This window comes from Buteo buteo, chromosome 10, assembly GCF_964188355.1.
Source record: "Buteo buteo chromosome 10, bButBut1.hap1.1, whole genome shotgun sequence".
In the NCBI taxonomy this organism is placed as follows: domain Eukaryota; kingdom Metazoa; phylum Chordata; class Aves; order Accipitriformes; family Accipitridae; genus Buteo; species Buteo buteo.
In genome coordinates this window covers 34,285,248-34,308,958 of record NC_134180.1, presented here as the reverse complement: position 1 = coordinate 34,308,958, position 23,711 = coordinate 34,285,248, and the positions used below count along the sequence as shown (strand labels likewise).

The 23,711-nt window shown below is 57.5% G+C and overlaps 2 protein-coding genes across 2 annotated transcripts; one reads left to right on the top strand and one right to left on the bottom strand.

Moving 5' to 3' along the window:
- Window positions 1–368: 368 nt before the first annotated feature.
- On the bottom strand, window positions 369–6,695 carry LURAP1 (leucine rich adaptor protein 1). Its single transcript, XM_075037023.1, has 2 exons — window positions 6,425–6,695; window positions 369–2,966 (listed from the first exon to the last, which is right to left on the bottom strand). The coding sequence occupies exons 1-2, from the start codon at window positions 6,623–6,625 to the stop codon at window positions 2,277–2,279; spliced, it is 891 nt and encodes a 296-aa protein (XP_074893124.1). The 5' UTR covers window positions 6,626–6,695; the 3' UTR covers window positions 369–2,276.
- Window positions 6,696–6,906: 211 nt separating this feature from the next.
- POMGNT1 (protein O-linked mannose N-acetylglucosaminyltransferase 1 (beta 1,2-)) lies at window positions 6,907–23,711 on the top strand. Its single transcript, XM_075037022.1, has 22 exons — window positions 6,907–7,038; window positions 8,050–8,244; window positions 11,340–11,448; window positions 11,849–11,964; window positions 12,275–12,340; window positions 12,763–12,876; window positions 13,557–13,674; window positions 13,973–14,071; window positions 14,593–14,720; window positions 15,323–15,393; window positions 15,699–15,774; window positions 17,243–17,326; window positions 17,459–17,500; window positions 17,717–17,775; window positions 18,325–18,397; window positions 18,700–18,828; window positions 19,159–19,284; window positions 19,441–19,505; window positions 19,887–19,931; window positions 20,110–20,245; window positions 20,735–20,844; window positions 21,137–23,711. Exons 2-22 carry the CDS (start codon window positions 8,134–8,136, stop codon window positions 21,237–21,239), a joined length of 1,980 nt encoding a protein of 659 aa, XP_074893123.1. The 5' UTR covers window positions 6,907–7,038; window positions 8,050–8,133; the 3' UTR covers window positions 21,240–23,711.

Sequence of the window (23,711 nt, the reverse complement as noted above, 5' to 3'; positions counted from 1 at the left end):
TGGCAAACACCTAGAAAGATCTTCCTTGGAAATTTGGGGCAGGAAGGGTCAAGCTGCTGTTTGTAGTTGGAGACATAGTTCAGCTGAGCTCAGTATGGCCCATCCCCTGGAGATCCAGTCTCACCAGCATCCTCGCTCCCGGCAGACGTGCTCTGGTACCCGTCTGCTTCAGGAAGCGTGACTTTTATGTGTCACCACCCTGATGGCAGAAGGGACAGATCCCCAGGCACGTGGTCTGCCTGTTTCAGGACTGGGGCTAAACCTGCCCTGCCCGCAGAGCTGCCAGCAGCTCCAGGGCATTTCAGCCCAGAGCCTCTCCCCTTCCCCTAGAAACCCCCGTAAGCTCGGCAAAGCACCGACAGCGTGGCCTGGGAGAAACGCTACCATTTATTAAGCCAGCTATATTTTGTTGAGAATGATTTTAACAGCGCTGGAGGACTTACCCTGTCTCCCGCAGGGACCCTCCGCTGATTCATCGCATGCAGGGCTAGAAGGAAAGCAGGGGACAGCCAGCCTTGGGGGACATGGTGGCTCAGCAGCAGTGGTGGAGCTACACAGGGAACCACAAGCTGCTCACAGGAGACGGCAAGCCAAGCACGGCTGCTCCGGGGCAGGCAGATGGGATGCTCGCATAGGGCAACCTGGTCCTGGTTTGCTGGGACTCCCCCAAGTCCTCGGCAGGTGGGAATTTGGGACGTTGTCCTGCTCTCCATGTCCATCCAGGGAAACCCTGAGGATCTGCAGGGGAAGGGAGGGTACTCGGGAGGTCTCGGCACGGAGAGTAGTTTCTGCTGAAGGCGACGCTTTAGAGACACAAAGCTGAACCTGTCGTGCACCTGACACCACCTTCCTTCCCATGGCTAGCTCACATCTCACATCTAGAAAGAGTCACAGCCGGGTCTTCCCTCTCTCTTGGCTTCCCATTGACATCAGAAGATGTTGTCCCCATTCCCACCAACCCAGGAAGGAAAGAGCCAGGCTGCGACCCACGCAGGCAGGGGAAAAACAGCACCGCAGCAAGAGCAAAGCCGCCACGGCAAGAGCAAAGCGGTCGCAGCACTCGGCCGAGGACAGATGCACCCATGGGTTGGGAAGCCAGGATCCTCCAGGCTTGTCCACACACATGGAAAAGCCCCTCTCCTTGAAGCAGGGGGCTGTGGGATGCTCAGGTCCTTCCCTGCATCGTCTGGTGAAGGCAGCAAGTCCTGCCCAAGCTCTCACACAGCTCCGGCTGCAAGCCATGCTCTACAAGCCACAGAGGAGTGTGCTGGGAGGCATGGTGGGTGGACAGTAAAAGGCACAGGCAGAAGCCAAGGGTAAAAGGACAGAGAAGATGTCTCCAGGGCAGGGTCGCTGCACATCCACCCCAGCAGAGAAGCCTCATGTTTCCTGGGGTTTCTGCAGGACCTGGTCCCAAGGTGGAAGACAGTCTGGAAACAAACTCGGAGAACTGGATCTCCATCTCCCACCCAGTGCTTTGCCCTTCTCGTGTAACCACATTGGGAAGGGAAGTCTGCACCATCATCCTTCCTCTGCAGGGCACAGACGAAGGCTCCCCAGCCCATCAGGAGCAGCTACAGTGAGTGCCCTGATCACACTTCAGATCGGCTTCACAGAGGCATTTAAACCAGGCAGGGCTTCACCCGCAGGGAAGGGGGTTTTAGCATCCACCACGTGCTGTGGCCAAGCCCCAAGTGCCCCAGGTCAACTCTACCCTGGATGGACACTGGCCTTGAAGACAATGATGGAAATAAGCACATCCAACAAGGATGCCCTGCTGATGGTCCTGCCCAGCACCTTGCCCTGAGCATGCTGGTGCCACTGAGCTATGGATGCGTGGGAGCATCTCCTGTCCTCTCTGGGTAGCTGGTTTGGGGGAAGGGTCCCCAGTTTTTGGACACAGGAGGCTGAGGATTAGATTGGAGAGGTCCCAGAAGTCCCACTGTCCTAAGTTTCCCCACCAACCCTTCCCCGCCACCAACATCAAGGACAACAGAGGAGTGACCAGCCACCTGCAAGCACCACCCCAGAGCAAAGGATTAAATTTACAGGGACCCACCTCATCCCACCTCTCCCAGAAATTTGCCACAGAGCAGTCACCCCATCCCTTAGGGCTGCACCACCAAACACTGACCGGGGTGGGGGGCAGAGGAACAGTGCAACACCACCAAGCCAGCTTGTCCCCCCATCTCCAGCCACCCCAACTCTCCCAAGAGGAGACAAGTGAAGCAGAGCAGGCAGTTGGGAGAGCTGGACTGGGAAGGCAAAGCCACGGGCTACAAGAACGTCACATCGTCCTGAGACTGGAGCCAGCGCCAGTGGGCATCGTACTCCAGGTGCAGTTTGCTGTTGAGTTTGCAGTTCTCGAAGTCAGCCTCGGCTTTCCGAGCCTTCCCACCCGGGTTCCCTTTCCCCAGCCTCTCCCCAGCCCCAGATGGCAATTTGCTGTCTCTGCCCGGTTCCAGAGAGGAGGGCTGCTGGCCCAAATGCCCGTTGGCCACCTGGGGCTCCTTAGCAAACCGGTGATCCTGGGGCAGCCCAGGTGGGGAGAGGTCCACGTGGGGCCACTCGTGCTCCGCTTTGCCCTTCTCTTGCTTTGCAAGACCCCTCTCGGGATCGATCCTGACCCAATCCTGCTCCGCCCTGAGCAGGGCTCTGCCCGGTGTGGAGGCGGCGGCGGTTTCGGCAGCAGTTTGGGAATACTCATCCATGTCATCGGCCAACGTGTCCAGGTAGCTACCGACGGAGATGCTGTCCAGCCTGTCGTTGGGGTCCTGCAGGCTGTCCCAGCTGCCCCGCCGCGACGCCGCCTGGCTCTCCACCAGGCTGTACTGGCTACTGGCCAGGCTGCTGCAGCGGCTGGTCAGCGTGCTCCTCTCCTCCAGCAGCCACTTCACTGCCTCGATGCCCTCATTCACCACCACCAGCTGCTGCAGGATCTTCACGTCGACCGCTCGCAGATAAGCCTGGCAGGGAGACAGAGAGCGCGGGGTTTTTTGGGGGGAACCGAGGTGACCCTGGTGGCTGAGGGACGCCAGTCCCAGCACACCCTGGCAGGTCTCCCAAGCTGCTTGATGAACAGCACGACATGGGGAACACCCTGCAGGGAGTCTTTCCGGGGGACCCTGTCCAAGACCTGGGGACACAGCCGTCGGGGACCAACTACTTATGGCACCCACCGGCCACCAAACCCCTCAGGGAAATAAATCCAGGGCACTTATGTCACTGTCTCCTATGGGGATAGGGGTAAGCAAGGAACTGGAGGCACTGGGTGCAGATCTAAGGCCAGAGCATCCCCCAAGCCGTGGGAGGCTGCTGGCAGGGCAAGAGGACCAGGCAGGGGCATTGCTCAGGGCAAGGGTCTGGCTGGACCATCAGCACCTCTCTGGGCTGTTTCGGCCAGGTCCCGTCATGCATTTACTTCCCCCCTTCTAGGGTCTGACCCAAGCCTGGTGACAATGTGACAGAGCAGGATTTGGAGCCTGAGACCCAAATCACTCCCAAAACAGGGGAGGAGGGTGTGAGGGACAGGCGTCGCTGACCACACCACTCGCCTTGCCGACTCCTGCCCCTCTGAGCCCCGGGGGAAGCTCTCTGCAAAACTTCAGTTGCTGCAGAAACATCTGTTTTCCTAACGGAAAGCCCTGCGTGCCAAGACATTCCTGTCTGCATGATACTGGCCGCCAAAAGCCACTGGATTTCCCCTGCGCAGGACGCAAATATTTTGCCAGGAAAGGGAATAAGGCGGCAGCGAGGGGAGAGGGAAAGAAAACCACTGTGGGACAGGTACAGACAGCCTGGGATCTGTGGATGCCCACGGGCTCCTTCACAAACACACCCCATCCCCAGCACCAGCAAGCTGCAATGGAAATCCACACGGTCCCCTGGGATCATTTCTAAGCCCAGCACCAGGTCCCCAGCATCCAGTATCCTCAGAGTCACCCGCCCGCCCACGGGTGACCTGCCGGTCTCTTGAGACCCCTGTCTCCGGTCCCACAGCAAGCGCAGCAACAGAAGCATCCAAGGAAGAAGCCTGGGAAAACTCCAGCCAGGGTTTTGGCACGTGATGCCTCTCAGTCCAGAGGACAAAAAAAAAAAAAAAAAAAAAAACAGCCAAAGATTTGTAGAGACCCGACAACAGCCTCCCATCCCCTCTCCATGCTCCTCAAGCTGAATTTAAATAAAAAATAGCAGTGATGTGCCCAGATTGGGGCAGGAGCCAGCTTCGAAGTGCAGAAACTTCCTTTCTAGGCAAGTTATTTCAAAAACTGCCTACAATGGACTTTTCTGCACGCGCAGCTAAAGCATCTGGCTTTGGCAGGGAGAAGACGCGGGAGGAGGAAGGCTGGGAAGCCCCAATGGAGGTTCCCCATTTTTCTCTGCCTCATGCAACTGTGGCTGTCAGAGATGCCAGGGGAGCCACCCCAAGAGCAGAGGGTGGGAAAACACTCCTCACTTTCCATATTGTTTGCTGGAAAGAGTTGGCTGTCAATTTGCTGCTATTTCAGGCCAGCCTGACCCCCCATGTTGCACCCCGAAAAGAACCCTGTCCAGCAAGTCAAGGTTAGCACGGGAGGAGACCTAGGTCCAGCTGCTCTCTATATTCCCCCAGATGCGGCAATGGGTACACCGCACTGATCCCGTACCCATCCCAAAGCCCGCACACTGCTTCCCGCACGGTGCCCACCGGCATCCGGACCCAGGGCAGGAGCAGCATCCAGAGGGGAGGAAGGCAACTGCGGTCCTGAGTGCGTGGCAGGGGGCAGAGGAGACCAGCCTGGATCCCTGCTCCAGGATGTGACACCCTGCACTGCTCCCTGCCTCAGTTTCCCCGCCTGCATCCCACAACGCCGTCCTCCCCCACATCCAGAAATGTCCCCCCCTCTTTCAAAGGGGACCTCATGGGCCAGCGGAGGTGGAGGGAACACCATGCTCCTCCCCATGCTCTCTAGGGGCAGGGAAAGGGGGGAGAGCATCCCCTGGGAGGGATACAGTCCTGCTCCCCTCCCCAGCGCGCACGAAACCTGCAGGCACCATCTCCCTTCGAGACGTCTAGCCCCAGGGATAAAACATCCTCCTTGGACCAGGTGAGAGTGGGAATTTGCCGTCTTCTCCTCCCACCGCCCACTCCTAGGCCAGCTTCTCCTCTGAGCACTGGGTTTGCTGGTCTCTGCCGGGGAGGGGGACAGATTTTTGTTCCTGTTCATGGGGATGGGGAGATGGGGGGAGGAGCCCTGTGCTGGGTTTTGGGCACCAGGATGCCATTCCCAGGCTGCTGACCTGGATGTGAGCTGTCCCCGCTTCTTCACCGGCTGCTGAGAAGAGGCAGGACAGAGAAAAGAAAAGCCTTTCCGAGCCGAGGTTAATAACACACGGCCAAAGCCAGGCCTTGCAGACCGTGGGCTGACCCTGCCTGCACCTGGGCAGAGCAAACACCACCACTCCTTCCTCCTCCTCCTCCTCCTCCTCCTCCTCCTCTGAGCAACCCAGGGCCTGCAGACCTTTCTCCTCTGGTCAGAGTGCAGCCTGGAAGCCAGCGCGGAGGGAGGATGAAAGCGGAGGGAGGATGAAAGCTTTTACACCGAAGGGGAATACCGATTTGGCCAAAGTGTGGGTGCGGAGGGCTCAGGCTGGGTGGGTCCCCAGCCCCCCGAGTGGCAGGCAGCGATGCCGGCGTATTTAGCCTGTTTCCCTATGGAAACGATGCTCATTCCCTCCTGCTCGCTGTGTGTGCGTGGGAGAGTCCCTTCCCCCAGCAGCACTTGAACCCATTGCCCAATCTCGCCACGTTTCCCAGAGGCGCAGGCATCGCCGGTATTTGCTCCCTCCACAGAAGGAGGGAGGCGAGAAAGCTGCCACCGGCACTCCCACGGTCCCCGGGAGAGGCTGCCACGGGAGCTCAACCCTTTACTAGCCACCAGAGAAGCCCCAGCAGGAAGCGAACCCTGGGAGAACTCCCAGCGATGCTTGTGCCTTGTCACCCAGGGGGTGACATCCGTGACGGGGGGGGGACGGGGACACGACACCCGCCACCATGCCCTTGGCGAAGGTCCCTGCCCTAAATCCTGATCCCCGGGACACTCCGGTCCCCACCGGAGCTAGTGCCTGGGGGGTGCCTGGGGTGAGGGGGGCAGGATGGAGGGGGGCAGAGGGGTCCGCGGGAGCCCGGGGGGGGGATGCTGCGTGGGCCGGGGGACGGAGAAAGGCCGAGGGGGTAGGGGGGAGGTATGAGCTGGGTGCTGTTAACCTATACAGGAAAGAGAAAAAGGGGGGGAGTAGGGTCCCCAAAATGCAGACCGAGCGCGGGGCTGTTACCGGGGAGGTGGCAGGCAGTTCCCGGGGGCGGGGGGCAGTTGCCCCGGGGAGGGCAGTTACCGGGGGGGGGGGGGGTGACAGGCAGTGCCCCCGGTGCCGCGGGACTCACCAGCTCGAGACGGAGCGCCCGGAGGCGGTCGGCGAGCGGCGGTCGGGCGCCGCGGGCCGGTGCCGGCGGTACCGGCGGTGCCGGCGGTGCGGGGGCGGTCTCGGCCCGCAGCCCCCGCAGCAGCCCGGCGGGCGGCCGCCGTCCCACCTTGGTGGCCAGCTCCCGCAGGTCGGCGGGCAGCGCCTCCCCGCCGCCCTCCATGCGGGTGGGGCGGCGGCGGCGGCGGCGGCGCCGCGCGGGGCGGCGGCCGCGCTGTCACCCCGCACCGAGCGCCGGCCCCGCCCCGCCGCGCCGGCCCCGCCCCGGGCTCCGCCCCCCCGCCTCCACCTGCCCGCACCCCGCTCCCGCCTGCGGGGGATAGGGGCGGGGCCGGGGGTTCCGCACCAGCGAGGTCCGCCGGGGAGCGCAGAGCGGCGCCGGGGGTGGGGCGGAGCCCGGGGCGGGGCTGGCGCTGGTCCCGCCCCCGCGGCGTCTCTGCGGCGCCGGAAGCGGCGCGGCCCCGCTGGCGCTGAGGGTTCGCGGGGCGGCGGCGGCACCGCCGAGCCGGGCCCTGGCCCTGGCCCTGGCCCTGCTCGGCCCCGGTCCGCCCCAGCCCCAGCCTCTCCGCGCGGACCGTGAGTAGCGCGGCCGGCACACCCCCCTCCGGGCCGCACCTCTCCGCGGTCCCGAAGCGCCTGGCCCCCCTCCCTCCTTCCCCCGCCCCCGCCGCTCTCCGGCAGGGCCGCCGCTCCCTGCCGCCTCCGTCCTTGGGCGCCTGGCTTTCCCCCCCCTCTCCCGGAGCGCCTGCGTCCCCTTCGCGACCCCTCCCCGCAGCCCTGCGTCCCCCAGGGTCCCTCAGCGATGCCCGCCCTCCTCCCTCCGGCATCGCCGCGGTCCCGTTGCCTCCCCCTTCCACCCGCTCCCGGGGGTCTGGGTCCCCCAGTCCTCCTCTCTCCCCGCCCCGGGCAGCTGCTGTGGGGTCCCCACGCTGCCTGGCCCCGTTGGGGGGAGGGGGCTGTGATCCAGCCAGGCCCCTGGCTCTGCCGGGCCTCCACATCCCACCCCAGGCCCAGCAGGTTGCGTGAGGAGCCTGGTCTCACCTGGGCACAGCTCCTCTGCCCCAGGGGTGCCGGGGTCTCCAGCAAGATTATGGCCCCATGGACTGGTCCCCACGTCTAGGCTACCTGCGTCCCCACTAGTGGGGATCGTGGTGGTTCACAGCTGCTGCAAGCAGGGAGGGTGCCTGCAGGCAGATAGAGCCAGTGATGGCACCTCCATAATGCCTGCTGGTCCGGGGCCTGTCACTGGCTCGTGCCTCTTGGCTGCTTTTCTTTTCCAGAGCGTGGGAGTGGGCCCACTGCGCTGCAGCAGCCTCCCTAAGGGGTTGGCCTGGAGCAGAGGTCCTCACTGGCCCATGGGTTCAGGGGCTTCCGATCGCCCTGCTTACAGTCCTCCAGCAATGCCTGGCCTCCTGGATCACTCCCTGCAGGCCTGGGGGTGCTGGCAGGCGGGGAGGTTCCATGGGGCCTTTGCTTGTGGTACATGAGTGCCGATCATGGCTACTGCTTGTGCCAGGCCCCATCTTTGCTGGGGAGAGGGTTTGAAGGCGCTCGCCTCCCTCACCTGCACCCATCCCATCCTGGCAGGGAGCCCCGATGGGCATGAGAGCGGAGGAGCACGCGTCCTGACCCCAGCCCCACACGGCTGCCCCCGTGCCAGCCCCTGTGACTATGGATGAGTGGAAACCCAACCCTGCCATCAAGCCCCACAAGAAGCGGAGCTGGTACCTTGCCTGGAAGTACAAGCTGATGAACCAGCGCGCGCTGCGGAAGCTGTGCCAGGTGAGTCACCCACAGGCCTGTGGTGGATTAGGAAGGATAATCTACAGGATTTATGAGCTTATGGAGCAGCTGCATGGATGGAAGTGGGTCTGCTGGCAGTCTGGGTGACCTGACGTGCTGGGGAAGCATAACTTGTCCCCCGAAAAGCTACCTCCAGTGTCTTTGTCCTCATGCATGGAAGAGTCTGCCATGTCTAGCAGCTCCTTCTGGCTGCAAATGGACCTGTTGGGTGGCTATGGCAGGGGATACAGTTATCCAGGTGTCCTTGGGAGGCTTTCGGCTAGAAACCTGACCGATTCCTCCCCTCCTGGTTCTGGACCCATGCCGAGTGCAGCAGGGCTCAGCCTGCAGTGGGAAACCATCCTTTCCCTGTTTGGTTTGCAAACCAAGCCTAGTATAAGGCACAACAGGTGGACAGAGAAAATAGGGCTGGGTAACAGGATCTCATCCCCCAGAGGCAGCTGGCGTCTGGGAAGGCGGCGGGCCTGGTCACTTGTGCTGTAAAATGGCTAATCCTCGGCAGAGCTGGTGTCCTGGGGGGTGTCTGAGAGCATAAGGACAGGAAGGGTTTGGCCCCGTGGCAGTGAGCTGCAGAAAAGGGCTGTTCCTGAGACAGACAGAGCTCATGAAATCTGGCAGTTGGTTGCTGTGGGAGGGAGCAGGGGAGGCTTTTGTATGTGCCTGGGAGGATGAAGGCTTACAAGGGCTCCCTGGGGAAGGAGACTGCTTGGTCCTCCGTCCCTTAAGATGCTCAGGGCTTGGGAATGGGCCTGATCATTCAGGCAGTTGTTGATCATTGTGCTGGGGGCAACAGGCTAGAGCCTGTCTGCTGTCGCCTCTGTCCTTCATGGCGCTGCTGTGGCTTAAAACACAGATGAAAATTGGGCTTAAAATGTGTAAACCGGAGCTGCAGGTGTGGAGTAGCCAGGTCTACAGCAGCTGGGCCCCTGTTAACAGCTCTGACTGAGCCAGCCTTTCTAGATCCGGCTGCTGGTCTTGCTTACTGCTGTCTTGTTCGCTTTGGTCACTGGGGCTGCTCCCCCATGTCTCCAGTACTGACCAGGGTGGAAGATCTGGGCAGGTTGGTAAGGTGGCCTTGCTGCTGGCCACCAGGCACAGCCTGCTCCTCACCATGCGCCCAAGCCTCTGTTCTTGCCTAATTAAAAGCTTTTTGTGCACAGATCCTGAAAGGTGCTCATAGTCCTGAGTCAACAGCAAATCAACAAGCCAGAATGCCATAGTGACATTTATATCGTCACATCTTATTGCTGGTTTTCCATCTTCCTCAGTTACTTGAACCTGTTTGTCTGCTTGGCAGAGATAGCAGCAACACGTAGCTTTGAGGCAGTAGCTGGCCGTGTAGGGCAGAGATCCTTTTAGTGCCTCTCACCAAGGGCAGGCCTGCGTCTGATCTCAATCTCATACCCAGACCTCAGAGAATCAAGGGTCCTAGAGCTGAAAAAGGCAGAGATTTTTAGGAAGCAAGCTGTTGAGGGGCAAGGGAAGAGTCTCAAAACCACCCAAGACCCGTCTCAACATCCCCTTGTGGGGGGAACCAAGCTATGAGCAGCCTGCACCAACCTCTCCCCTCCTCTCCCTTAGTAGCTGTGACATCTCTATGCTGAGTCTTGGGATGCTCTGAGGAGGTTAGTAGGACCCTGAGGTTGCGTGGCTGAAACTGGAAACCATCTGGTACGTCCAAAGCATGGCTGGGCCAAGGGGCCAGAACTTTTGGGCCATGGGATGAACCTGTCAGCAGCACACAGCAGTCAGATTTGGGCCTCTGTTGTGGCTCTACTGTGAGCTGGATGGACCCTCCTGGCATGGAGCCTGATGGTGGAGCCCTGCAGCGGTGTTAGCTTTGGGGGTAATAGCTTCTCAGGGCTTTGTGTTTTAAATCCAATGGCAAAGCGTTCCCTTGCTGTGTGACTGTCCAGGGCAGGTTTTGGGCTCCCTGCTAGAGCTGTTCCTCAGCCCTGGGGTAGGGCTGTAGCTACTGGGCAGGGACTTTGTCCCCATGCAGAGCCCCATGGCCACCACATGCTGCTGTCGCCTTTCCACCATGAAGAAGTACCTGGGCCCTGGGTTACAAAGTAAAGACAAATTAGGTCAAGTAAAGACAAAGTGCTTCAGCTGAGGTCTTGTCTTTCAATCCTGCATCCCAAGCCAGCATTGCAGCTCTAAGACCATCCTCTTGGCCGTGGCCAGACTTGCAGCTGCTCTTGCAGCTTACACCTGCAGGTGGGTTATTTCCCAACATGGAATATTTGTGGTCCAAGGCTTCATGTGTTGCTCTGTCTCACAAAAGGCCCTTTTAGCGTGGAGTAGTTTCTGATTTACACTGGGTCCAAATACCAGGAAAAAGACTGAAATTGAGGAAGAAAGCAGCAAGATGCTTTTAAGTAAATACAGGTGCTTGTAAAAATGTTGTAGTCTTTTCTCCCTCCTCTTGGTCTGGGAGCACCAAGGCCATGGGCAATGGTGATGCTCACATCAGGGGTTCCCATGGACTGCTCCATAGCCCCTGGACCTTCCCATAGCCCTCTGTGTCAGCATCCATGCAGGTTGCCTCGAAGTTTGCTGCAGACAGTAAGGCTGTGGGCTGTTCTCTGCAGCCTGTGGCACAGTGCAGTTTCCTGAAGTCAGACCTCAGCTTCTTCCCTTTGCCTTGCTTTAGTCACGCAGCATCTCCTCTCACTCTGAATACCCTGAATACATCCTCTGTTTGCAGAGGGAGAGATGAGAGTAGTGGTGTTGCAGGTGAGGCAGAAGTTAAGGTTACCATGGGAGCTATATCTCTGAATATTTTATATTTTAGCAGGAATCTTCCACAGATCTGGAAGCAGGTATGCATTGGAAGTGGGTTAATTCTCATGTATCAAGAAGTCAGCGTTCTCCAGCCGATGAAAGCATTTCACCCTGTCACCTGTATTTCTTTCTCTTTGCCTTTCCCCAGAAGAAAACAGGGGAAATGACAGATGCTTATGATCCCTTGCAAGGTCTCCTTTGGGTGCCCTGCAGCCTCTGCCAAGGGGGTGGACTGATCCTGGGATTGTTACTTACAAATTGCTAACGCAAAGCATCCTGCATTGCAGACGGGTGCTGTCCTCTTCCTGCTTGTGACTGTAATTGTGAACATCAAGCTGATCTTGGACACCAGGAGAGCTGCTTATGAGGAGGAAGAGGAGTCTGCACAGGACTATGGTGAGGGCAGCATCTTGCTTTTCTTTGAAAGCAAGGAAACCAGAGGGAGGGAAGTAATTTCTTTAAGTCAGGGCAAACTTTTGATCAGCTACAGCATGAAAGACAGGTCTGCGCATGTGGGTTTAACAAAAATGAATAGAAAAGCCTGTTCCCGTTCCTGGTCTGTCTAGTCAAGGCTTCAGCACGTTTGGCTGCAGAGGCCTATGTGGAGACAGCTGGGGCCAAACCTGTTGCCATTTTGGATTTCCCTTACCGGCCATCCCTGTAGTTCTGACCCATGGCTTGTTGGGCTGGGACACCTGGTGGGCATGACCTTCTGGAAGCTTGGCTGAGCTAGTACTGAGCACGAACAAGCCAGAGGTGCCTTGGCTGGTTGAGACTGGGCATTTCTCCCCTGTAGATGATGAGATGCTGAATGTGGAGGTCCCTAGGCACCCTGTCAGCAACAAGAAGGTCTTGGATGTTGAGGTGTACTCCAGCCGGTCGAAGGTCTACGTGGCTGTGGATGGGACGACGGTAAGTGACAGATGCTGGCAGTCCCTGTGAGCAGAGGATGGGTGGAGCTGAATGGGCAAAGCCTCAAGCATCAGGTGGTGAGAGCACTTCAGTGGCTGGCAAGAAGGTCAGGAGTGGATCCCCCTCCTGCCTACAGGACTCTGGAGGTGTTGTCCCACATTGTCTTCTGCTCTTGCATCCATCACTGCCACGAGCAGAGCCAAAATGTCACAGGAGAAAGACTTGCCCCTTGTTTGGGGGCTCTGCTGTGCTGAATGGGCAGGGAATGAGAGGTCTTGGCATATGGTTCTCATTGCTTCTCCACTTGCAGGTCCTGGAAGACGAGGCTCGGGAACAGGGAAGAGGGATCCATGTCATCGTCTTAAATCAGGCTACGGTAAAGCGTCCACATGTGTCTGCATTTGTCTTTCTTACTGGGCAGTGTTTGTCCTTGCTCTTTAACTGTTGGCAGCCAGGAGGGAAGTTCCCAAATGCTTGTTTGTCTGTAGTTTCCAGAGCACGACATGGTCACCCAGAGGGTCCCTGCAGTGTTTCTCTTGTGCTTGGCTAGCTGTCCTTGGGGAGCAGGCAGGAGAGGAGCTGTGAGGTTGTGTAATGCTGTCCCATGGGCATCAGTGCACTTCATGTTGTGCGTGAAGGCCCAAGGGCCGAGCTTGCCTGGGGACTAACTCCTTGGCATACCAGAAAAGTAACTCATTGTGTTGCTCGTGGACTGAGGCTCCCAGGACAGATTTCCATAATTCTGCATGTCCTGGCCATATAGCCCTTAAGATGCATCTGACGTTTGAATACCAACAGGGTCATGTGATGGCCAAGAGGGTCTTTGACACCTATTCTCCCCATGAAGATGAAGCCATGGTACTTTTCCTCAACATGGTTGCCCGGGGCCGGATCCTGATCTTCACCATTAAGGTATGTGACCTTAGTGTCAAAAGATCCTTGAGTCAGGATGCCCTAAAGCTCATCTGGGCAGTTGCCTCCTGAATGTCATCAGGCATTCCCAGGGCTAAATGTCACATTGCCACTGGGCTATGCCTCCCTGGCTGGATCACCTCCCTTGTCCTCTCACTCCCTCTTGTTACTACAGTTACTGCTGTGTGCCCAGCAAGGCAGGACAGCAAAAACCAGATGTGTCAGAGCCTGCAGCAATAAACAAGAGGCTGGGTGGAGAATGGACATAAGGAGATACAAGGATGTGGTGGGACCCTTCTGGGTCCCAGTTCCAGGCTTTAGGGGGGGCACTGTGGACTGTGTTGTCTCTGGGCTGCTGTGCAAGCAGCACTGTGCTTCTTCAAGGTTTTGGATTTAGGTGTGTTGCTGAACACATGGCCCTGCTCAAGAACAATTTGGTCTCGAGGAAACAGGAGTCTGTGACTCCTCTGACTTCCCTGTGGGTCATGGTGAAGCCACTGGTGGGTTTAGCAGCTGCTCTTTAAGCCACTTTTAGAGACAGTTTAGAGACCGTTCTTGAAGGTGTCTGGCTCAGCTAGTTCAGGTAGGAGTGGGCCCTGTACCTCTTTGGTATTGACAGGAGACTTTCCTTGTCTACATCGGGAGCCAGACCTCAGCTGCAGGGTTGTGTTTTGTTCCAGGATGAAGGCTCCTTTCACCTCAAGGACACAGCCAAGAATGTCCTGAAAAGCCTGGGGAGCCAAGTTGCACCATTCCTGAGCTGGAGAGACATGTGGACATTTGTGGGGAAGAAAGGAGGTGAGTCTAGCACAGGCCAGGGGAGGGTTCATGGCCCCTTTTTGGAGGAGCAGCCAGGTGAAGACAAACTCAGCCCATCCCCAACATGCTGTATGAGCAGGGAACGAGTCACAGAGAGCAGGCAACTCCGTGGGGGCGAGGGAGGGGATAGAGGCAGAGCATGTCCCTTCAGCAGCTCCCCAGAGGCCAATGGGGAAAAGGTGCCAAGCTGCCACCCTGAGCTACAGCCTCTGGTCATGCCTTGACGCAGTGGGGATGGGTCCTTCCGGACAGTCCTGATCCTGTGTCCCTGCTCCAGGGGAAGTATACGGGGAGAAGCACGCGAAGTCGCCCGCCCTCTCGACATGGGGTGACCCTGTACTACTGAAGACAGAAGTTCATCTGACATCCGTGGAAGGTAGGAAGTAAGATCTGCTCTGTGGTGCCAGGTATCTCTGGGACATGTCTGCCCGCTGCTCTTGGTGGTTTTGAGTCAAAGCTGTGGGTCTGTTAGCAACATCACAGGATGGATTTAAGGCTGTTTGAGATGGGGATGGTAACTTCTAAATGGGGCCAGCTTCCCTTCTTCCTGCTTCCATGGCAATTGCAGGCATGGTTGTTGAGAAGGGTGAGGATGGGGAAGTGGGGACGTGGTCTGGCCGGTTGTCACCTCTCCAAACCAGGCCTGGTCCAGTCTTTTCTGACTGTTGGCTTGAAGATGGTTCGTTGCTGCTCACAGAGGCCATATGGTAGAGACGGCTTCTGAATGGCTCCTGTGGTTATATCTGGCATCCAGAAGTGTTGCTTGTTTGTAGTAATAAGGACTGACTTGGTGATGGCTGAGCCCAGGGAGAGCTGTGCATGTGGCAGTGCAGCCTGGAGCATACAAGGTGAGGCCACGGGCATGAGCAGTCTGCTTTTTCTCCTTGGTGCCTCCAGATGCTGAGTGCCATTGGCCTGACACAGAGTTGAACCGCCGCCGGAAGAGGTTCTGCAGCAAAGTAGAAGGTTACGGCAGTGTCTGCAGCTGCAAAGATCCCACACCCATTGAGTTCAACCCTGATCCCGTGAGTGCAGGGGCAGAATATTCAGGGAAGGCTCCAGGAGGGAGGGCTGGGCTGGACCAGGTGTGTTTTCAGCTCAGATGCAGAGCCCTGTCTTTAAGCACCAGCTGGGTGGTGCAAACTGCCCCTGGGCAAGCTCTTAGCCCCAGCAATGGTAAGGTGAATACATGTGGTCAGGTCATGCTGGGGAAGGGGAGTTCTCTTGCCCTGTGTCTGCCCTGAGCTGCCAGGTTACCATGGCTCCAGGGACATCAGTGTAAGCTTCAGGGCCTGTATGTTTGGAGACGGAGCAGCCTTTGGGCTGTCCTTGGCACAGTGCTGAAGGGTTTGGGCAAATGTCTCTGGGTGGATGCAATTTGGGATTTGGGAGCTGGGTCTGAGGCAGGGTGATGGAGGGAAGCTGGCACGGTCTCCAGCAGTGCTGAATGGAGTCCTCGTTGGTCAGTGTGGTCCTGAGCTAAGGGGTAGGACTGTGCAGCTCTGCTGTTTAACAGCGGGGCCGATCCCTACCCCTTGGATCCTGTTTTCATTGGCATAGAATCATAGAATCATTTAGGTTGACATGGCCTTCCCCAGCCCCACTTACACACATTGTTCTCTTCCAGCTCAAAGACAATAAAGTCTTTGATGTGCCTGTAGCTGTTATTGCAGGGAACCGCCCCAACTACCTGTACAGGTAAGCACTTCCAGGGGACACGGCTTCTCTGCTGTGTGCCACAAGACCAGGTATGGCCCAGGCCCTCCCCTTCGTCCTGCCAGCAGGATCCAGCCTCTTCCTGGGGTTGTATGAGCAATGTGGGCAGACCTGCTTGGACAGCTCCCGGGGTGCTTGACTGTGGGAAAGGGAAGAGCCCAGGGGTAGTAGGTCCTATTCCTTAATCATGTGCACTTTCCCCCATCCCAAGGGATCCATACCCCTCTACTGAATGGCTTGGGCCCACTGGGGCTGTGCTGCACTCAGGCCCCTCAATTTCTCCCCAGGATGCTGCGCTCCTTGCTGTCGGCTCAGGGTGTCAATCCACAGATGATCACAGTCTTCATCGATGGGTACTACGAGGTGAGAGCGCTCCCAGAGGTCCCTGTAGCCTGGTCCTTGGTCCCCCAGCTGAGAGTATATGGTGTTGGCACAGTCCTTGGTGGGTGGCAGACTATGAGCACCTTCACCCTTCCTCCTCCTGTGGGTCACAGCTCCTCACCCGCTCCTATGCAAAGTCAGTCAGCTTAGCCAAGCCATGGATGTGGATAAAGCTGCCTTGGCCTTTACCAAAGCCTGGGGTTGATATTCCCATGTCAGAAAGGGGCTGGTGTGCTGGACTGAGGTGGTCATGCTGGGCTCTCCCCATCCCCTTTTCTCTCTTGATGAGTATCGCCCACCTTTTGAGCAGGGTCTGGGTGTAACACCGCCTGTCCAGCTCCCTCGCAAGAAGCGAAACAAACCAGTCGAGCTGTGCCTGTCCAGCTCCACTCAGCAAGAGGTAAAGAGACCCAAAATGGTCTGTTTTCACAAGGCTCATGAAAGCCTGAGGCCAGACAGAGGAGAACTGGCCCTTTAGATGGCAAAGACCTTCCCCTCAGCTCACCCTCACAAAGCCCTGGAGGATTCCACTGCAAGCCCTGGCTCTCTGGCAGCAGGCTGTGCTCTGGAACAGGCATGTGGGATCTTAGTAGGTCTCAGGAGCTTCCTAGCTCTCATCTCTGCAGCAGCCCATGAGGTATTGTCTGGTTGCCTTGTGATGGAGATGGGGAAGGGAACAGGCTCATTTCCTTGCAGGCCTTTCCCACCACTGCCGGGTTGTGGGGCTGGGGGAGCTGGTTTGTTTACACAGACTTTTACTGCAGCACATAAGAATGGTTAAAGATAGCAGCATCTATTGCCATGGCAACTGGAGCAGCATCCCTCAGCTACGAGGGGGCAGCCTGGATGCTTGTGCTGCCATGGTTGATACCAGGGAAAGGGGGAATGGTTGGTGCAATGGGAGCTCCTTCTCTCTTTTGTGGCTAGGAGGTGGGATGGACAGTAAGGGGATGGAGAAGGCCTTGGTGGGGCCTTCTTGGGGCAGAGATATGTCAACCCAAATATGGATTACTTCTGACTCCAGTGCAGATGCGCTTGGTCAGAGAGGTCCCTTTCTTGGCAACTGTGAGAGAAAATGAAGTTGATCGTGGTCTTGACAGCTAGTAAGTGTTCCTGGCTGTACCTGTTTTCTGCACCATCAATGGCTGACTGGGAATTTGGGGCCTCTCAGATATTCTTTGATACAACTTTGGGTCTGCAGACTAGCAGAGCTAACAGAAACTTACGGTGGTACTTAAGGGCTGAAGAGCCAAGAGGGTTTGGCGAGTTCCTTGTTGCGGGGTTTACAGCACAGCATCATTTTGAGCCTCACTTGCCCCCAAGAGGACAACCACGTGCAGGGGAACCCACAGGCATATTCTTGTTGTCCCAGGGAGCTGACACTGGCAGAGGGTGGGGAGAATGTATTCAGACCCACACATTTGGTGAGCTTTGTACCTTTCCATTGCAGGAGCCGATGGATGTCGTGGAACTGTTTGGCCTCTCAGGAATCCAGCACACTCCTATCAGCATTAAAAATGCCAGAGTTTCCCAGGTGAGAGACCTTTCCCAAATCCTAGGAGAGTTATTTCCTGGGACCTGGGATAGCATTCGACGGAGGCAGGCTTAGCCCCATATCTGTGGCAGGCTGATGCTAACACAGGCAACGATCTGTCTTTTCTTGTAGCACTACAAAGCCAGTCTGACTGCAACCTTCAACCTGTTCCCGGTGAGTGAGACCTCTGCCTGCACCCTGTCTAGCTGCTTGCCCATGGGAGCAAGACAGCACAGGGTTTCCCTGGGAGAGTGGCATCTGTGGCCCCCATCTCACAGGAGCTGGAATCCTCTGGTGCAGGGAACAGCACAGGCAGGGCGGGGACACTGCTTGGTTTCTCTGCTCTGTCCTGTTCCTCTCCATCCTTCTGACATTTTCTTTGCCCTACAGGATGCTAAATTCGCCGTGGTTCTGGAGGAAGACCTTGACATTTCTGTTGACTTCTTCAGGTAAAGCTGTGGGTCCCTGTTTGGGTGGGGCATTTCCTTGAAGTTCTCTGGCTCCTCAGGAGAGAGGCCAGATCCCTGCCATGCTGTAGCTCACCTATCTGAGGCTGAGCAGTGCCCAGGCAACAGCCATAACTGAGTTCTGCTTGCAGAGAGTCTCGAGTCCACTGTCCTGGCACTCAGTGCAGGGTGACTTTGGGGTCTGGGATCTCTTCTTGGTTTGCTTTTTGGAGACATTGATCCATTCTGTACACACATGGTTGGGGCTGCCCCATAACAAGAGGACAGGGACAGTGTCTTAACAGGGCTCCTGCTTCTTCTTAAGGAGGAGAGACTGATGGAGCAGGAGGCAATGTTGTCGCCTCCCCATGGTGAGATGCAGCTTAGCTTGTCTGGGTGTTCTCCCCTGATCTCACACCAGCATCAGCTATCTCAGCCCAAGTGATGGGTTACACAGTCCCAGCAGTTGGGGTGGCTCCCTTGGTGGAGAATTTGCTTTGGTTTGCATGGGAGAAAGAAGTTTGACCAGGGACTGGGCAACTCTTCCCTCAGCTTTCTGAGCCAGTCGATACACCTTCTGGAGGAGGATGAGAGCCTGTACTGCATCTCAGCTTGGAACGACCAGGTGGGTCAGGGAAGGATGGTGGAGCAGGGACACCTCTGCCCTGTGTTCCCATGTCAGGTTGGAGTCCAAGTTCCATCTTTAAAGCAGGGTGTCTGCCCCACTATCATTCTAAGTGTGTCTGTCTCCTCAGCCCTCGACTGTTCAGAAGCGCCCCTGCAAATCACTGTCCTGTCCCTGCTGTGTGCTTCCCAGTGGCTGTCCCCTGCTCCCCAAGCTGAGAGCCTCAATTGAGCAAGACGCCCCCTTTTTTTGGTGGGGTAGGGGTGCGTTCAGGGTGCTGAATGCTCCCCATAACGTCACAGGGCTATGAGCACACAGCTGAGGACCCCTCACTCCTGTACCGTGTGGAGACCATGCCAGGCCTGGGCTGGGTGCTCCGGAAGAGTCTGTACAAGGACGAGCTGGAGCCAAAGTGGCCAACCCCTGAGAAGGTGAGTACCCTAGAGGGAGCCTGTATTTTGCACCCCCATCTCTGCCCATCAGCAGTCCCTGATCGTCACCCACTCCCTGTGGGTACAGCTCTTGGAGGGGCCTTGGCTCTCCCTGAGCTTCTACTGGGAAGGATGCCCAAGCAGAATGTGTTTGGGACAGACAGTAACTTAAGGACCATGTAACCAGCCACAGAGCTGGCTGGAACAGCCCAGGCAGGCTGGGGCCAAAGGAGCTAGAGATGGTGTGGGCAGCCAGAAAGGTCCCTGGATGGCCACACTACCAAATCATGTCCCCAAATGTGAGTGTGAGTGGCATTTTCCCCTCCACAGCTCTGGGACTGGGACATGTGGATGCGGATGCCCGAGCAGCGGAAGGGCCGGGAGTGCATCATCCCTGACATCTCACGCTCCTACCACTTTGGCATCGTGGGGCTCAACATGAACGGCTACTTTCACGTGAGTGACCCCTGTGAGCCCCCAAGCCCTGTCCTGGTGCTGACCTCTGACTCGGCCACCTTTCCATGGTAGCAGGAATGCTTGAGGTGACCTCCAAGTACTGCTGACTCCTGACTGAACCCCGTTTTCCTTCCCTCCCCTCTCTCTTCCTCCCAGGAAGCCTATTTCAAGAAGCACAAGTTCAACACAGTTCCGAATGTCCAGCTTAAAAATGTGGAGAGGTGAGTGCTGGTCAGAATGAGATCCAGATGAAACAGTTGCTCGACCTGGCTCTTGTCCCCTTGTGCTGGGGACATCTCCCTTCCTTCTGGAACAACAGCCTTAACCTCCAGCCCCAGCACACTGGCCTCTGCTGGGGAATCCTTGCAGTGGTTTTTGTGAGGTTGGGTTCGGCTACCCGGTGCTCCTGGTGGAAATGTTGAAGGGTCATGTTTTTGCTGCCACATCCTCCAGGATCTGTGGCAGTCCCTGCTCTCCATTCATTGGGTCCAACCTGCCTTTTAGTGTTGGGCAGTCTTAAGCTTGGATCATCTTGGGATGTTCCCTGCTTATCGAACTGTCTGACTCTGCCCTAATTTCTGTGTTCTGTCTTCCTCCAACAGCTTGAGGAAGGATGCCTATGAGACTGAAATTCATCGACTCCTGGGGTAAGTGCCTGCAGAAAGGTTGGGAGACCATGGGGCACACTGGGTGAACCAACTAGGACAGAAGAAAGGGTGGAGGTGGCCCTGGCAGCTGCAGCCACCACTTGCCTGTCTGAAGTACTCTGCCATGGGAATAGGAAGGATGTGGGGTCTCCTCTCACTCCCTGTTCTGTTTCCACAGTGAGGCTGAGGTCTTGGACCACAGCAAGAACCCCTGTGAGGACTCCTTTGTGCCCGACACCGAGGGCAGGGTCTATGTCATGTTCATCAGGATGGAGCAGGAAGCAGATTTCACCACCTGGACTCAGCTTGCCAAGGTGAGGCCCCTGACATGGCCTGTCCTCACCCCTGCACTGATCTGTGTCACTGGGAAAAATCTGGATGTTGGTTTTGGGTTTGGCCATGGCATAGATGCAGCTCAGCAAATGAATTCTTGCTGTCCTTGGGTGATGTTAAAGCTCTTGGTATTTACAGAAGGCACTGGGTCATCCAAGGCAGATGCTTGGCTCAGTGGAGAAGATAAGTCTTACGACCTCCCTGGGTGGGAGCCCAGGGCCTGAGCTTGTCTGGTAGTTTCTATCGCTCACCTGGAGGTGAAGATCAAACCCCCTGTCCTGAGGCAGGAATGGGAGCAGGTTGCCCCTCTCCTCTTACTGATGGTGACTGGAGGGGTGCTTCCCTGTGCCCCCCTCTCTGCTGTGTCTTGGTGAGGGCAGGGGTGGTGGCTCTTCCCTTCCCAGGGGATACCTGGTCCTGGTGTCTGTCCCCAGGCTCTGATGCCTCTTCCTCCCTCCCCACCATCCTAGTGCCTCCACATCTGGGACCTGGATGTCCGTGGGAACCACAAGGGGCTGTGGCGGCTCTTCCGCAAGAAGAACCACTTCCTTGTGGTGGGCGTCCCTGCCTCCCCCTACTCGTGAGTATCGGGGCACAGCAAACTAGGTAATCCCCCCATCTTCATGGCACTGTCCCCTGCCTGGCACGCTGCATCATCCGTTTCTGTCCCAGCCCCATCCTGGCGCATACCACCTCCTGCCCCTTCTTAATCAGTGTGGTGGGAGGGGGGGGGACAGGATACATGCCCAGGGCTGGAGGATGCCCCAGTAGGAAGGAGGTCATGCCAGGAAAGCCAGGCAGTGCGGTGGGAGTTGAGGTCCTGAGGGGGATCACCACTCCTGCCCGCTCCCATCCAGCCTCCTCACCTGCAGGTCAAAGAAGCCCTCGTCGGTGACACCAATCTACATGGAGCCCCCTGCCAAGGAAGAGGGGGCAGTGGCAGTGCCAGCGGTTGCTGCAGCAGAGCAGACGTGAGACTGGCAGCTGGGAAGCGAAGGGGACCGGGGGAAGACAGAGAACCCCATGGTGCAGAGACAGAGTTGGCAGCAGCTCTCGGAGGCTGGTGACTGGACACGGACTTCCATTTCAGGCTGCAAAATGAGATCTCGGGCTCCCTCCAGCCCCCTGTTGTGGTCTCCCTTGCACGGGACAGGGTCCTTCCCTGTAGATATGCCGCCCCTCCATCCCAGGAACTTTTTTTTTTTTTTTTTTTTTTTTTAACACAGACTCTTTACTAACGCTACTCCTTTTTGCCCCCTGGCTGGGCAAGGCTGGAGGAAGGAGGTGCTCATCTAGGGACTAGAGGGGGCCTCGAGAAACACCTTTGCTTCCCTTTTTGGCCCCCAAGTCCTGAGAAGGCAGCATGCTTCTGTGCAAGTGCTGCAACCTGCCAGCTGGGTGTTATTTATTAACTCTTGCCTGGCTGGCTCTGGTGCCCAGTGGTGAACGTGGTGGTGAAGAGGGGATCTTCCAGCATCTCTTGTATCTCCTGCACGATGGATGCACCTTGAAGACCGTATGCTGGGTTGGACATCTCCCTGCACACTGTTTTTGGTGCTTGGGCTGCGGTGACTGGTGCAGCCCAGCTCACAAGCAAAAGGGAATCCTGAAGAGGAGCTGAACTTGCTGTCGACACGTAGGGGACACCCTATACCCAGCACGAGGGCAGTCAGGTGCCCCTTTCCTTTCTCCAGTTGTGGGAGCTGGAGATGACTCTAGATGGAAGCGGACCAGGCTGTGTGCTGCGGCTCAGACTGTCCTCACCCACCTTCTCTGTGGGGAGAAGCCCTGCCCTGCCAAGTTGTGGGAGAGGGGGTGAAAGTGCCTTGCAGAGCGAGATGGGAGCAGCCAGCCGGCGTACCCCTGGCTGCAGGGGCAGGATGGACCGGGGTCCTCTGGAGTGAGGGATGCTGCACTCTGACGTGGTCCTTGCCTGTGGTACTTGTAGCCTGTCTCTCCCTCTTCCCTGGCCCGATACCCCCAGCTTTTGCTGAAGGCAGAGGGGGTTTCTTCTCCTGAATCTCCACCCTTACTGTGGTACGTTGCTAGCAGGGAAGCTGTGAGCTGAGCCAGGATGGGTAGCCTTGCTCTCCTGCTGTGGTACACTCCTCATGCAGAGGGAGAGGGAGGGGGTCCCTGTCCCCTCTCCTGTGCCTTAGGAAGGACCCCAGGGCCCCCTCCCACCCCCAGCCACTTGGTACTAATGTGTCCCCCCCCCCACCCCCCACTGGGGGCAGTCCTGGTCCCCTTGCTCAGTACACCTCCCTGTCTCATCCATGCAGCAAGAGATCTATTCTCTGTCCAGGTCCCCCAGCCTCAGGCAGGGATCCTATGCTCTGGCTTGTCCTTGGGAGGAGGATTTGCTGCTCAGCCCTTTCCCTGTGGCCACAGGGGCTCTTCCCCTTCATTTTCTCACTGTGAACTGAGCGTCGGGGTCTACACTACACTAACTTATTTATTTATTGCTTGTGGGAAGGGGAGGATAGCAGGAAAGCAGTGTGGAGAGCTAGCAGCCCCCAGCCTGTGCAGGGGCAGTAGTGGGAGATTTGTCTTGTCTCTCTGGCTCCATCCTCTTCCCCTCCTTCCTCCCTTGCCCAGCATAGGAATGAGTAGTTGTGAACCTGGGAAATCTACTCCTCTTTGGCCAAAACGAGCCCTGTGTGGACACAGCGCAGCTCTAGTGTGACCGCAGGGATTCTGACCCTCGCAGTCCCTTGCACACCCATCCCAGCAGCTGGGATGGGACAGATGCAGGAGGGGAACAAGAGGGTGCAGGGCAGAACCCTCGAGACTGCGGTACCGGGCTTGGGTTCAACCCTGCCCTCCTCTGCCACCCCCAGCACTGCCCTTTCCTGGGACTCCGCTCTGGCAGCTAGTGGGCAGGCAGCCTCTCTGTGCTGACCCTCGGGATAAAGCAGGTCCTTTAAGGGTGTTGGGAAAGGGACTTGCCTTCTTCCCAGAGAAAACAGCTTACTTTCCATACCCTGCTTTGGAAAAACTTCCACAGCTCTCTGCCATGATGCCCTTTCCTTGGCATCTCTGTTCCCAAGGCCCAGTTTCCCTTTTTCCTGAAACTAAATGCGCCCCGTTTCCCTTCTTCTCTGACAGGGCTCAGGCTTGGCTTCCTCCTAGCTCCTCCTGGAGCTGAGGAAGGTGGTCCTACGGATAGGGAATGGCTAAATGTGAGTTCCTCTCTCCTCTGCTGCCCACCCTGCAGCGACCAGGGGGCTGTGGCTCCCTGCTGTCAGCGACAGCAGGACTTGACTGGTGGGCTTCAAGCTCCCCCTTCTCCGCACACCATGATGGGCTCGCTGGGTGCTATTCTCCGTCCCTCCCCATTCCTCCAGCAAGGCTCCGCCGTGGTAGGGCTGGGTGTGTGGACATCCCCAGGGCTTGCCGCTTTCTGAATTGAATTATTTTTTCAAGAGTAAACATTGCAAAGCTGTT

Bases quoted from the DNA above. Each gene is read 5' to 3' on its own strand.
- LURAP1 (XM_075037023.1), bottom strand. From the start codon at position 6,625: ATGGAGGGCGGCGGGGAGGCGCTGCCCGCCGACCTGCGGGAGCTGGCC. The intron at 2,967-6,424 runs GTGAGTCCCGCG...TCTCCCTGCCAG, and splicing joins GGGCGCTCCGTCTCGAGCTG to GCTTATCTGCGAGCGGTCGA.
- POMGNT1 (XM_075037022.1), top strand. From the start codon at position 8,134: ATGGATGAGTGGAAACCCAACCCTGCCATCAAGCCCCACAAGAAGCGG. The intron at 12,341-12,762 runs GTAAAGCGTCCA...GAATACCAACAG, and splicing joins TCGTCTTAAATCAGGCTACG to GGTCATGTGATGGCCAAGAG. The intron at 19,506-19,886 runs GTGAGTGCTGGT...TTCCTCCAACAG, and splicing joins CAGCTTAAAAATGTGGAGAG to CTTGAGGAAGGATGCCTATG.